Here is a 15,589-nt window from a genome sequence, read left to right as displayed (position 1 = left end):
ATATCGTCGGCAGGCAGAGCTGCACATGGCAGGGCCTACTCATCTGCTTTCGTACGACCTGTAACTGCTCAAAGTCCGCCATCGGGGGTGAATCAAATTTCGCCTTATTGTCATTGCGAGGGCTATCATCGGGCCCATCAATGCTGATTGAAGCAATACTTGTGCAACAATTGGGCACCTTCAGCGAATGTGTCCGCAACCAAGCAAACGTGCTGTGACATACCACGTGGCTGAGGATCATCGATCCACCGTGGATCAAGCGGCACAGGCAACTCAACCCGAGGTACAGGACGAAGAAGTGTATGGGGTACATTCTTTTACCAAAAGTCCTCTGATAATGCTGAAAGTTAAATTAAATGAGGTTCCAGTATCCATGGAATTGGACACGGGTGCGAATCAGTCAATAATAAGCCAGAGGGCTTTCGAAAAGCTGTGGGGCACTAAGGCAAACAGACCCAAACTGAGCCCAATCAATGCGAAGCTGCATACCTACACCAAAGAGCTCATACCAGTCATTGGCAGCATGGCAGTAAAGGTATCGTACGATGGAGCTGTGCATGATTTATCGTTGTGGATCGTTCCAGGCAATGGCCCAACGCTGTTCGGCAGGAGTTGGCTTGAGAAAATTAAATGAAACTGGAATGATAGTAAAGCCTCATCATCAGTGGAGGACGCTTCGTGTGCTCAAGTGCTGAACAAGTTTCCCTCGTTGTTCGAACCAGGCATCGGCAACTTCACGGGAGCCAAAGTACAGATCCACCTAGGCCTGGATACAAGATCAATCCATCACAAGGCTCGGATGGTTCCATATATGATGAGGGAGAAGGTTGAGATCGAACTGGACAGACTTCAATGGGAAGGAATCATATCACCAGTCGAGTTCAGCGAATGGGCCAGTCCAATTGTCCCGGTGTTGAAAAGTGATGGCACGGTCAGGATCTGCGGCGACTACAAGGTAACGATCAGCCGAGTCTCGATTCAGGATCAGTACCCGTTACCCAAGGCTGACGACCTGTTTGCAATGCTAGCGGGGGCGAAGTCATTCACCAAATTGGACCTGACCTCCGCTTACATGACACAGGAGCTGGTCGAATCGTCGAAAACACTGACGTGCATCAACACTCACAAAGGACTGTTTATGTACCACAGGTGCCCTTTCGGAATTCACTCGGCGGCAGCTATATTTCAGAGAAACATGGAAAGTTTGCTGAAATCCGTCCCGAGAACCGTCGTGTTCCAAGATGACATCCTGATCACCGGTCACGATGCCACCGAACACCTGCACAACCTGGAAGAGGTTCTACGTCAGCTGGACAAAATGGGACTCAGGCTAAAACGCTGCAAATGTGTTTCCATGGCACCAGAAGTCGAATTCCTGGGGAGAAAGATTGCAGCAGACAGCATCAGGCCTACGGACTCGAAGACAGAGGCCATCAAGAATGCACCCAGACCCCAGAGTGTGATGGAGCTGCGTTCGTTCCTGGGTCTTCTCAACTATTTTGGTAACTTTCTACCTAGTTTGAGCACATTGCTAGAGCCCTTGCACATGTTGCTAAGAAAGGGTAAAGATTGGGTTTGAGGCAAATCTCAAGACAGAGCCTTTGAGAAGGTCAGGAACCTGCTATATTACAATAAATTACTAGTACACTATGACCCATGTAAGTGGTTCGTGCTAGCCTGTGACGTCTCATCATATGGGGTCAGTTGTGTGCTCCAGCAAGCCAATGTATCAGGCAAACTCCAACAAGTTGCATACGTGTCCAGAAGTCTGTCTAAGGCTGAAAGAGCCTATAGTATGGCAGAGAAAGAGGTTTAGCATGCGTATATGGGGTTAGAAAAATGCACCAATACCTGTTTGGGCTTCGGTTTGTGCTTGAAACAGACCACAAGCCGCTCATTTCATTGTTTTCTGAGAGCAAAGGTATAAACACCAATGCCTCGGCCCGCATCCAAAGATGGGCACTGACATTATCCGCTTATGATTATGTCACCCGCCACAGGCCAGGCACTGAAAACGCTTAGCCGGCTAAAATTGCCCACAACCGGGGTGGAAATGCTGCAGCCCGCAAACTTGGTGCTGGTCATGGATGCCTTCGAGAGCGAGGGGTCACCCGTCACAGCTTGCCAAATTAGGACCTGGACCAGCCAGGATCCTGTAGTGTCAAGCGTAAAAAGGTGTGCCCTAAATGGAAATTGGTCTGCCATTCCCAGGGAAATGCAGGATGAATTTAAGCCTTATAGCTGCCGCAAAGATTAATTGTCTATTCAGTCTGATTGTCTGTTATGGGGTAATCGTGTTGTTATGCCCAAAAAAGGCAGGGAAACTTTTGTGTGAGATTTACACAGTACCTATCCAGGCATTGTCATAATGAAGGCCATTGCCAGGTCTCACGTTTGGACTTGGCATTTACTCGGACTTGGAGTCATGAGTGCATCAGTGCAACACTTGCATGCAACTGAGTAACGCACCTGTGGAAGCTCCACTGAGTCTTTGGTCATGGCCATCCAAACCGTGGTCAAGGATCCACATAAACTTTGCCAGCCCCTTTCTCGGCAAAATGTTTTTAGTGGTCGTGGACGCTTACTCCAAATGGATTGAATGCATAATCATGTCATCCAGCACGTCCACAGCCACTATTGAAAGCCTCCGGGCCATGTTCGCCACCCATGGTCATTGTCAGTGACAACGGACCGTGTTTCACCAGTTCGGAGCTCCACGAGTTTATGACCCGTAATGGCATCAAGCATGCCAGATCTGCCCCTTTCAAACCCGTGTCTCACGGTGAAGCGGAGCGGGCTGTCCAAACCATTAAGCAGGGCCTAAAATGCATGACTCACGGCTCCCTACAGACCCGCTTGTCCCACATTTTGCTCAGTTACCAGACGAGACATCACTCGCTCACCAGGGTCCCTCCTGCCAAGCTGTTAATGAAGAGAGACCACAAAACCAGGCTCTCTCTTGTACACCCGGATCTCAATTGTCATGTCCAAACCAGAAGGCAACGGCAGCAATGGTACCACGATCATGCAGCCGTATCACGTGACATTGCTGTTCATGACTCTGTGTTTGTCCTGAATTATGGTCATGGTCCAAAGTGGGTTGCTGGCACGGTTCTGGCCAAGGAGGGGAACAGGGTGTTTGAAGTCAAACTGTTAAATGGCCAAACGTGCAAGAGGCACATCAACCAAGCCAAACTGCGATTCACAGACAACCCAGAACAAATTGAAGATGACATCATCATCGACCAACCAACACACATCCAACCATCAGTTGACCCTTGTGTCATTCACGAAGACGAATCTACCATCCCCGACAGTTCTGTCAGACTGACTGCTCCGCAATGCAGCAATGGTCCTACTAACTCACCCAAGCTTGGGTTCGAACTGAGAAGATCAACCAGGGAGCGGAAGGCCCCGGACCATCTCAACTTGTAAATACAACCTGTACCAAGGACTTTGGGGGGGAATGATGCTATGTATGTTAACTGGGTTTTACCTGCCACCGGAGGGCGTGACTGTCGGAGTCCTAATGGTCACCGGCAGACACATGGAAGCCATGTATATAATGTTGGCAGCCATGTTGAATCCTCACTTTGAGAATAAATAAACTGGAGTAAGGTCATGCCTGAAATAGCTCACCGTACTTAGCCTCGTGGAGTTATTCGATACTTAACAGGGTCGATGACCCTTCGTCAGAAATGTTTACAATCTGTTTATATGTCTCTTGCTAAATAAATCTCATATTACATAAGAACATAAGAAATAGAAGCAGGAGTAGGCCACCTGGCTCCTCGAGGCTGCTCCGCCATTTAATAAGATGATGGCTGATCTGATCATGGACTCAGCTCCACTTCCCTGCCCGCTCCCCATAACCTTTGTTCCCTTATCGCTCAAAAATCTGTCTATCTCCGCCTTAAATATATTCAATGACCCAGCCTTCACAGCTCTCCGGGGCAGAGAATTCCATAGATTTATAACGCTCTGAGAGAAGAAATTTCTCCTCATCTCAGTTTTAAATGGGCGGCCTCTTATTCTGAGACTATATCCCCTAGTTTTAATTTCCCCTATGAGTGGAAATATCCTCTCTGCATTCACCTGTTTGAGCCCCCTTATTATCTTATATGTTTCGATAAGATCACCTCTCATTCTTCTGAACTCAAATGTGCATAGGCTCAACCTACTCAACCTATCTTCATAAGTCAACCCCCTCATCTCCAGAATCAACGCAGTGAACCTTCTCTGAACAGCCTCCAATGCAAGTATATCCTTCCTTAAATATGGAGACCAAAACTGCACGCAGTCCTCTAGGTTTGGCCTCACCAATACCCTGTACAGTTGTAGCAGAACTTTTATACTCTATCCCCCTTGCAATAAAGGCCAACATTCCATTTGCCTTCCTGACTACTTGCTGTACCTGCATACTAACTTTTTGTGTTTCATGCACAAGGACCCCAGGTCTCTCTGTACTGCAGACTTTGCAATTTTTCTCCATTTAAATTATAATTTGCTTTTCTACTTTTTCTGCCAAAGTGGATAACCTCACATATTCTTTTTATTTTTCCTTATCAATTTGCTGAATTCTAAAATCATCCCATTCCTCAGGATTAATATTCTTTTTGGCAAAGATATAAGCCTCTTTTAATCTAATAATATCTTTAACTTCTCTTGTTAACCACAGTTGCACCACTTTCCTGTGGGGCATTGTGCCTTAAAGGAATGTATTTTTGTTGTAAATTATGTATTAATTCTTTAAATGCTATTCTTTAAATATCATTGAATGGTGGAATAGGCTCAAGGGGCTAACTGACCTACTCCTGTTCCTATGTTCCTTTAATCTTGAAACAAATGTCATATAATTATACACCAGATGGGCATCAGTCAGATAACAGTAATTTACAACAAACAAAATCAGTCAAGCTATGGCAAAGGTTGACACAGCTCACAAACCACAAACCATCACGAAAGTTATGTCAGCAGGACCACGTTTTCTAGAAACTACTGCTGACCCATGTGTATTTTGTTTAATTTGCCAATTTTGGTGTCTTGCTTTAAAACTGTAATATTGAAGAAACTTAATGTCATTTTTCAGATTGTTTGGTGTACTATGACATGGAAGTGTGATGCTTGGCAAGCTGATCTCATTGGGCACCACGGACTATCAGGGCCCGCACTGCTGAATACCGCATCTGTAATTTGTTCACATCATGGAACTCTCTTTAAAAAAAAACCAGCTGCTGTGAAGGAAGGAATGTTATGAAGGATAAGCGGTCGACAATGAGAGATGGGTTGACCAAAAGATAGATGTTGTACAACACCAAGAAAAAAACAGAAGCCGATAAATCTTCCTGCCACAAAGATTCACACATGAGCCCAACCAACTTTCTGACTTTGAAGTTCTTTGCACTTTTCTGGCAGGTTCCTCGGTCACCGTTGGGGAGGCTTCCTGAAAGGGCGGGGCCGTAGACATAACCCGAGCAGAGAATCTAGGCCAGTGAGTGGCTGGAAAAGGAATGAGCAAATTCTGGTTGGCAAGCTGAGTGGGAGGAGGCACTAGAATGCCCGGCAGTTTCGTAAATTGGGCCACTCAAATCCTATTATCAAACTGTGTAACACATTGCTGTAAGGCCATGGGTATAAATTAAATATGTAGGTCTACATATATCGTATGTCTTACCTTGGGGAAAAGACAGTGGTGGCCTGAGGACTTGTTTGTGTTGTTCAATAATCTGATCAGCAAAAGAAAAAATGTGAAAGAACAGACGGAGTAAATATTTTACCAACAATGTTTTTTTCCTGCAAGTTGTTCAACAAGTTCTGAATATCTATAGATTATATAAAATATGTTGAGTCACGTCCTCTGGCTCTTTCAGTCCCTATCAGCTTCTATCGATCTGATTGCCCAATGGAAATCATATTATTCTGGTAGCGATTTGAATTGTTCATGGGTACCAGTATTAGTAGTACATACCACTAACCTATGTACTAAGGACAATTTCACACTCTCCCACTCGACAGCCAGCCTCTCTGTTCTCTGATGATCTGCCAGCCTGACTCTGGTGTCCAACCCCTCTAGTCCAAGCCCTGGTCCTCCACTTCCCAGAAAGCTTCCGGCTAGATCTAACTCGCCAAAACCAATCCTGACTCAACGACACCGGGCCTGCTGCTATCAATGCCTCAGTAAAGGTCCTCCCATTTTCCTTTTAAAAAAAATATAATTCTCAGGATGTGGGTGTCACAGGCAAGGCCAGCATTTATTATCCATCCAGATATTATTTTTACTGAATTCAAAATTCCCCAGCCCCGATAGCCAGCTTCCCTTTCATGCCTCTCCCTCGGGACCTCCCAATTGCTGGGGAATATCGGTCCTTGGCTGTGGCTTCCTCCCGTTGGTGTTTCCTCCCGCCCACCTGCCAGGCTGTCCATTTGACCAGCTGCCATGCGGGAAACACAGCTAAAAATGTTAATGGGGTCCTACCGTTAAGGCCTTTCTGGGTTTTTCAGCAGTTCAGGATTCAAGCGCAACTTCCCCGCTTCCCCGTAAATATTGGGGCCTTGGTGTCTAAGTCTAGGCAATTATTTACTGGGTACAAAAGTCATCTCTGATTTTAGTGGCCGATTTTGATGAATATACCGCCCACTGCCCACTGCCGCCCACTGCTGCTGACAATCCTCTGCTTGAACCGTCCAGTGCCACTTTCAATGTGGCCTGGAGCGGGCAGGAGGGGAGAGCCGCCGGGAAGCTCCTGCCGATGTCAGCGGATGGCCCATGCATGTAAGTAATGTCCTGCCCACCGATATGCCAGATTGGTGCAGGCACAAGTCGGCGGCAGGACGGCAGTGGACCATTGCGTGTAGGCTGGTCTGTCCTGAATGGTGAGTGTCAAGATCTTGTAAAAAAGGTAAGTGGAATGTTTTTAAATTATTTCTTTGCAGGTACTTAGCTGGATGAGGTCGCTTGAAGGTCCTCAGATTTTTTTTTGCTGGTGAGGATTTTTATTTTTACCTCTTCGACCCTCCGTGGGTCTGACTCCATCCTCGGTGGCACTTGGGCAGCAAGCTTTCCGCCGCTGAGAATGAGACCTCTCGCCAGCTGCCACCCAGATTGGTGGCATACGTTGTTGATTTGCCAGCCGCTGACCTTCAAGGGACATTGGCGATGTAAACCCCGCCGAAAGTACCGTCCGGTACCTCGGCGGCCATCGGCGGGCAGATTCAGTCCCTTAGTGGTTTGCCAGATGGTAAGTTGGAGCTATTTTATAGTTTGTATATACTTACATGTTTTGGGAGGCTTGACAAACCCTGGTGTTCTTCCTCAGTTTTAATAAACAACATACACCCATGTCCTTTAGCCTTGACTTGTAGAGTGTCCTTGTGTTTAGAGAGGACTGTGGCCTCTCCTGGTTTGCGATAAGTGTAGGTTTCTGACTGAATCAGTGATATCTTTTCTTTAATAGCAGAAACTGCCTCATTTATATGTTCTGCTGCACCAAATACTTTAAAATCTGGTGAAGGCATTCTGTTATATGTTATTGTGACATCTTTGTTTTGGATTTCAGGCAGTTCTGTGAGGACCAAGGAACATTCCATAAAGTCTACTTCCATCACCGTGGCAGGAATGAGCTGTGTGATCACCTGCTTATTGTCCAGATAACTAGTTAGTATTTTTGCAGCATCCGCAACAATGCCTGAATATCCTACAATTATTATGGCAGCTGGATTTTTCTCCTCTATGATTCTGCAGCCCTCATTGCTTGATTGGATGTCAGATTTCAAATCATCAACGAACCTTTTCCATTTGTCAACTTCAGTGACTTTGATTTGCTGTGGAGTGACGTCAATCCTTACTTCCTGGAACAGGTGCTTTAGTTCATCTTCTGCTTTCTTCACGTCTGACTTGACAGCCAAGAGTTCAACAGACTGTCTACACACCAGTGTGGCCTTGATGTTCTTTTGAATGAAATGACTTTGCACAAATTTCTTGAGGTCTAGAGATTTAATAAAATCTTCCATGTGTGAAGACTGATTGAGAGGCTTCCTCTCTAACTGGGACTGAAACAGGCTGATGACATTTTGAGCTTGGCCAACTTTCTCCTTCAATCCTTTCAGCTTTAAGACTGGGGGATCGATATTGGTGGATATTACCATGGAGGAAACAGTGTCTTTGATATGACTTTGCAGAAACTCCAACTCCTCGAGACTTTCCAATGGAACCTGCTCTTCGACAGTATTCCTCTCATCATCTAATTCTTTTTTTGCCTTTTCCAATATTCCTTGAAGCTTTCTGGAAGTGTCTGAAACTTTACTTTCTTCCCCAACAACAACAATCTTGTTTTCTGTAAAACAGTAAAGGACATCAAAACCAGGTGCCTTTAGTCCTCTGCTTTTGTTCTTTACTTTTTCCCACAAGTCTTTATCTGTTGGAAAGTCTTTGACATCAAACTTCCCGATGAATTTCCGAATTGCCTCTTCTGCGTGTTTCTTCCAATCCTTAGCAATTTTGTAGCACAACAATATATTTGAATCAAAAGAAGGCTTCAGAATCATTTGCTTTGAATTTGGAGAGTCTGTAAAGATAATGTTACAATAAACACGCTTTGCAATTTGTTCTAACTCTTGGTTACAGAGACGGGTCTTCTGGATGTAGCTTAGAAGTGAGGGATTGATGCAAATGTCGCACTGTTCAGGCTGTTTGATTTTCGGACCATTATCTCCATACAGAGATAGTTGCAAATCATGGTAATAGCGGCTAACAGTCAGCTGATGATCTTTTAAGGAATGTTTCCTTTCAGTGACTCTTTGTACCACTGCAAAAATACAATTGGAAGAAACCAAACAATTTTAGTGAGTAGAAATAGATGTATCTATTATCTATCTATTCTTGTGCACACATGTATCATATTCCAGAATGTCAAACGTGTTACAGATGCAAAACAATCTTTTTTTTAAAAAGTGAAAGCCAGTTATTTCATGCCAGGTCCTTCTTACCTGGAGGTTTGGTCTCTGTATCACAGGAATGATACCAAATTATTAAAGGGAGTCCCGAGGAATGTCGCAATACTGAGTTCTGAACTTTAGAGCACTGAGTTCCAAGGAACAATTGTTTACTTTGCGACTTTGCTCTCTGGCGAAGAGGAAGAGGGGAGAGAGCAGGATTGAAGTCTTTTCAGGTTTTAGGTATGGTTAATTTGACTCTGGGAACGGTCTGACAGGATTCAAAAACCAAAGGTCAGAGTTTAAAGTGGCAAAAGAAAATATGAATTTTAGGCAACTTTATTTGAATTGATAATATAATTATGGAACAGTTAAATGAAAAGTCATGCAAGGTTTTATAAAAGAATTTGATGAATTCCTATCAGGAAAGTAGTAAGGAAACTGATAGGAAGTTTAGGAGGGTAGGCGAGATTACCTCACATGTCAAACATAGTGCTCGTGGAGGCTTTGTTTCCAAAACAATCCCCCCCCTCCAATGACCACACCCTCACCCATCACTAAAATATGTGGATGTCGAAGTAACGATCATGCTGGATGGTCCTTCAGAAGAACCCCAATCTCACAATATTATGCTTTCCATGGTACTGCATCAAAATAAGCACCATCCATTTCTGAAGGCTGCAGAAGAAGACACCTCAAAGCAAGAGAAACATTATTATGCGCTACATCACTCCCAATCTCCAGCATAAAGACTGGTACCCCAGCTGTATTAGGGAGTGAGTTAGAGCGGTTTATGTGCTGATGCACCCAACACAGTTGGTACTGGTGGTAGGGACAACCCAGGAGATAGCTTGCTGGAGGGCAATGTCCTCTCCTTGCTCTGTTGAGGAGGACAGAGATGTGGACTTCTGGAGCCCAGCAATAAGAAGACAACTGCCTGGTTCACACAAGCAGCGATATCAGGTACAGGTTGAATCTCCCTTATCCAGCACTCCCTTATCCGGAACCACCCCTCGTCTAGAACCATTCCCGGCCACTGGGTGGTGCATGCGCAGAACTCCGACATGAACAAATTGAAGTCCTTCCTTGCTGCCGACTCCCGCAATCGCTGGCCTGACCCTGTGATCCACCGTAACCCCCCCCCCCCCCCCGCCATGATCTCTCTGCCACACTCCCAGCCCCAAGCCAGCCAGCCCTAATATTCCCCTGCTCAGTACCCGTACCATCCAATTTAACGTGACCACCCCTCATCCGTAAAAATCCCTTATCCAGAACAGGCTAGGTCCCAAGGATTCCGGATAAGGGAAGTTCAAGCTGTATTTGAAAGCCTGACAAGGAGTTTCACCATCATGGCTGAAGGAGGAGTCTGCTTCCAACCCATGTGGTGTCAACTTGTGCTGGCCATCTCCAGAGATGTAGTAGCCCGGCCACTGCATCCTGTGGAGCCCAACCCTCACATCAGGAGTCAATGTTCACAGCCTTTGCAGCATTGGTGAAGCTCAAACTGCTACTACACAGACTTGAGCTCAAACCTGTGCTCCGCCTTGGAGAGGCTGATGTCCACCTTAGAGAGATTGATGGAACAAATGGATAGAGGCTTTCAAGGCAATATGCAACTTCTGCAGTCTGATCTCCCGCAGATCAGTGGAAGTAAGGAGCCCAAGCCCCATGGCACTGGCAATGGCGCTGCGGAAGCGGCACACCTTGCCCTATCTTGGGATGTCAGCACATCTGCCCCCTCCTCTATCAATACCAACTATGGTGCCAGAAAGCCAGGTGGGACAGACTGCACTGGCAGTAGCTAAAGTGCTGCAATTTGCCGAAGGGTATCAGAGGTTCGAGCTCTCAAAAGTTACCAGTCACGAGGATCTCGAGGGTTCCCCACATGAGGAACAGCAGTCTTCTCTGAAGCCAATGTGGGAGCACTTCGTAGGAGTAGCAGTTCAGGTCAGAGCTTGGAGACAGAGCTGGTTAAATCACAATCGAGTGGATTGCAAGCAGAGTGGAAGAATTTGGTGATAATAGGAATTTGGTGGAGAGGAGGAAAGCGGTTTCTCATGTCCAATTCAGGTACAATGTACTTGCTACCTGTGAGGATAAGGATAAAGAATGTTGGAAGGGCATCCAGAATGCAGACCATGGCACCTTGGAGCGGGAGGCTGTCCAAAGGGGGAGGAGGAGGAGAAGGGAAAGCGTAATGTGGTAGTTGTAGGGGATTCAACAATGAGGGGGGCAGATAGCATCCTTTCTAGCAAGATCAAGCGTCATTACTGGCATGTTACCTACCGGGTGCTAGGGTGAGGGACATCTCGAACCCATTTACGGTGACCTCAAACTTCGCGTCAACTTCGCCATCATTCTTCTGCACCACAACTGATTCTCATTACCATGGCAATAAACTCCATCCTTCAACTCTCTAGCCTTCAAATAGCTTCTGGACTTCACTCGCCCACTACACCTTTCTCCAAACTTAGACAACAGTTCGTCAATGCTCCACGTCAACTCCATCCTAACAACGTCAACTTTTTCCTCTGGACTCTCTACTGTTGTCACCAATTTATTCCCTGCTACTATCTGGAAATATGCATCCCAATAATTGCTACATAACCAGGCCTATGTAAGCTGAGCTTGTCTCTGTGTCTGTGTCCATTACCATTTGCATTTTGGCTGTCGCTTCGGACCCAAGCCATTCACTTCAATTTCCAATTTTTCTCCCTCCTTTTTCTTTTCTTTCTATCCCTCCTATCATCAAGCCACCATTTATCGCTCCTCTCTCGGATATTCTGCTTCCCCAAATCCCTTCCAGAGCCCTTCATTACTCTTCACACTCTCCTGCCAGCGTCCCAGGTTTGACTCCCTCTTAGATAAGCCTTCTGCTTCCCTCTGTGCCTCTCTTGGCATCCTACGAAGGGCCTACCGTGGAATTCGTCGCTGTTTCCTCACGAGTAGCAACCACATCTGTCCCATCCTCTTCTCTCCTCGATCTTCCCGCCTATTAGGGGCTAATCTTCATCCAACTCACCCCTCCCAGCACTGACCCTGTGGACGCCATCACCAACTCTCTTCGCATCTCCTTCCAGAATGTCTGCTCACTTGCGAATAAGGCCCTTGCTATCCATGAGCTTATTGTGGATGATTGCATTGACATCATGGGCCTGACAGAAACTTGGCTGAGGGGTGATGACATCTTACTCTTAAATGAAGCCTCCATGCCTGGCTATACTTTACACCACGTGCCCTGCCCAGACCACTGTGGTGGCAGTGTGGCTCTCATCACCAAATCACACTTGGGTCTGACCCCCTGCTCCTCTGGTACTTTCTCCTCCTTTGAGTATCTCATTTTATTCCACCCTCTCACCTCTCATTTAAAATTCTCGTTCTCTACCACCCATCCAAGTATGATAATAATTTTATCACCAAGATATCTTCACTGCTTTCCTTCCTCAGCCTCTGCACCAAGCGACTTCTCATCCTCGGACATTTTAACCTCCATCTCAATTCATCATACTTGCTCTCCTTTGAGTTTACTAGCCTCCTATCCTCCCTCCAAGTAAACTTCCCAACCTTTATTCACGGCCACCCCCCCCCGCCCCCTGACCTTGCCATCTCTCGTTTCCTCCTACCGTGTCAACTCTGACCACTTGCTTGTATCGCTTTCAATCCACATCCCCTTCCCCCACCCAACCCTACTTCTGTGTTTACCCCTGGAAAATCTCACTCCCAACTCTCTTACACTGCACTTACGAAATCCCAACTGTCCAGCCTTTGGCCCTCCATTCACCACGCCATTTCTGCAGCTACCGATCTGCTCAAACACACCCTCACCACCACCTTTGATGCACTAGTCCCTATTAAAACCATTACTCTCTCTTACCCTGGCCATTCCCCCAGTATGGCCCACATCTTCACTCCCTCAAGTCCAACGGACGCAGACTTGAACAGATATGGCGATCAACTGGTTTAGCCATTCACCGCCAGATAAAGCATTATCAGGTCTGCCAAAATTGCTCACTATTCCAGAATCATTCTGGAATTCAAGGATAAACCCCAGCTTCTATTATCTACTGCTAGCCGTCTTCTTGTCTCCTCCACACTCAACTCCAAAAACAAGTACGAGACTTCTTTATCTCCAAGATTGATTCCATCTGATCAGCTGCCTCTGCCAATTCCCTTCCTTCCCCTAGCCCATCGGGCCAAACTTCCTCTAAGGTTTACCCCTGCCCTAGCCCTAAACTCGCATCTTTCTCCAGTTTCTCTCCGATCTCCCTTCTTGATCTCTCCACGCTCATCTTGTCCATGAGACCCATTTCCTGCTCCCTCGACCCTATTCCCATTCAACTGCTGACCATCCAACTTCCTTTTCTGGCTTCCATGTTAGTTGACATTGTTAATGGTTCGCTCGCTTCAGGTACTGCCCCTCCCCCCCTTGAAATCTGCTGTCATCACCCCTTTCCTCAAAAAAGCAACTCTTCACCCCTCCATCCTTGCAAACTACCGCCCCATCTCCAACTTTCCTTTCTTCTCCAAAGTTCTTGATGGTGTTGTTGCTTCCCAAATCCATGCCCATCTTTCCCAGAACTCCATGTTTGAATCCCTCCAATCCAGTTTACCCCCTGCAACAGTACCAAAACGGTTCTCATCAAAGTCATAAATGACATCCTTTGTAACTGTGACAAAGGCAAACTCTCCCTCCACATTCTTCTCAACCTGTCTGCAGCCTTTGACACGGTTGACCACTCCATCCTCCTCCAATGCTGCTCCACCATCGTCCAACTGGGTGGGACTGCACTCGCCTGGTTCCATTCTTATCTATCTAATCGTAGCCAGAAAATCACCAGCAATGGTTTCTCTTCCCACTCCCACATTGTTACCTCTCTGTCCCCCAAGGATCTATCCTATTTCTCATCTACATGATCATCCAAAAACACAGTGTCAGTTTCCACATGTACGCTGATGACCATCCAGCTCTACCTCACCACCACTTCTCTCGACCCCTCCACAGTCTCTAAATTGTCAGACTGCTTGTCCGACATCCAGCTCTGGATGAGCAGAAATCTTCTCCAATTAAATATTGGTAAAATTGAAGCCATTGTCTTCGGGCCTCGCCACAAACTCTGTTCCCTAGCCACCGATTCAATCTCTCTCCCAGCATCTGTCTGAGGCTGGATCACGCTATTCACAATCTTAGTGTCATATTTGACCCTGAAATGATCTTCCGACCATATATCCGTGGCATAACTAAGACCACCTATTTCCACCTCAGTAACATTTCCCGTCTCAGCCCGAGCTGCCTCAGCTCATCTGCTGCTGAAACCCTCATCCATGCCTTTGTTGTTGTGTTCATACTCTATTTGTTTGTTACACAACCCCTCACTAGACAGGCATTAGGACCCGGAGGGAACTATTCACACACTGCTGTAGTGAATGGTGAGACATAAGGGTACCACCCCACTGCCCCGCAATGGTGATGAGTGTGAAAGGAATGGCATGGGCTTTGCAGGGATGCTTTATAGGAGCTGTGGTGGTGCCAACCTGATGCATCATGTGGCAGCCAGGGTGTACAGCATCAAATGAAGTAAATGTGGCCATGGTGAGGCCATCCCTGGCATCCCAGGCAGCAATGTGGTTAGGTGCTGATGTCCTGTGTCCTGTGCAGCATCAGCTGATTGTGGAGAAGGTTGATGTTGTTGTTGGTGGTGTTGGTGTTGGAGCTGATCGTGGTGGGATTCTGAGGACCAAGGTGAGTTTTGTTCAAGGGCACCGATGATGCTGGAATAAATGGCCGGTGACGTTGAAATAATAGAAGCGATCTGTCAATGGTGAGAGAGGTTGCTCCATAGAATCATAGACAATTAGGACACAGAAAGAGGCCATTCAACCCATTGTGTCTGTGCCAGTCAAAAGAGTTACCAAGTCTAATCTGACCTTCCAGCACTATATCCGTAGCCCTGTAGGTTACGGCTCTTTAAGTGCGCATCCAAGTACCTTTTAAATGCGATGAGGGTTTTTGCCTTTACCACCCTTTCAGACTCTCACCACATTTTGGGTGATGAAATTTTTCCTTATCACCCTCTAATCCTTCCACCAACTACTTTAAATCTATGCCCCATGGTTATTGACCCCTCTTCTAAGGCAAATAGGTCCTTCCTATCCACTCTATCTAGACCCCTCATAATTTTATACACCTCAATTAAATCTCCTCTCAGCCTCCTCTATTCCAAGGAAAACAACCCCAGCCTTTCCACATAGCTAAAAAAGTGGTAACAGTCCTGGTAACATCCTTGTAAATCTCCTCTGTACCCTTTCTAGTGCAATCACATTCTTCCTGTAATGTGGTGACCAGAACTGCACGCAGTACTCAAGCTGTGGCCTGACTAGTGTTGTATACAGTTCTAGCATAACTTTCCCGCTGTCGTATTCTATGCCTTGGCTAATAAAGGAAAGCATTCCGTATGCCTTTTTATCTACCTTATCGACCTGACCTGCTACCTTTAAGGATCTGTGGACATATACCCCAAGGTCCCTTTGTTCCTCCACACTTCTCAGTATCCTCCCATTTATTGTGTATTCCGTTGCCTTGGTGCCCCTCCCGAAATGCATTGCCTCACACTTTTCCGGATTGAATTCCATTTGCTACTTTTCTGCCCAACTGACCACT

General features: G+C 46.3%; 1 protein-coding gene across 1 annotated transcript in view; it reads right to left on the bottom strand.

The window, feature by feature from the left end:
- Positions 1-15,589, bottom strand: part of LOC139257083 (protein mono-ADP-ribosyltransferase PARP14-like) — a 187,617-nt gene that overhangs the window by 130,710 nt on the left and 41,318 nt on the right. Inside the window, exons 8-9 of the mRNA XM_070874389.1 lie at positions 7,276-8,804; positions 5,675-5,726 (exon numbers count right to left, since the gene is read on the bottom strand). Of these exons, the coding sequence (XP_070730490.1) occupies positions 5,675-5,726; positions 7,276-8,804 (1,581 nt within the window). The remainder of the gene's footprint in view (positions 1-5,674; positions 5,727-7,275; positions 8,805-15,589) is intronic.

Source organism: Pristiophorus japonicus, chromosome 3, assembly GCF_044704955.1.
Source record: "Pristiophorus japonicus isolate sPriJap1 chromosome 3, sPriJap1.hap1, whole genome shotgun sequence".
In the NCBI taxonomy this organism is placed as follows: Eukaryota; Metazoa; Chordata; class Chondrichthyes; family Pristiophoridae; genus Pristiophorus; species Pristiophorus japonicus.
Note: the sequence above shows the minus strand (reverse complement) of the source record. Positions and strands in the feature narration are given on the sequence as shown.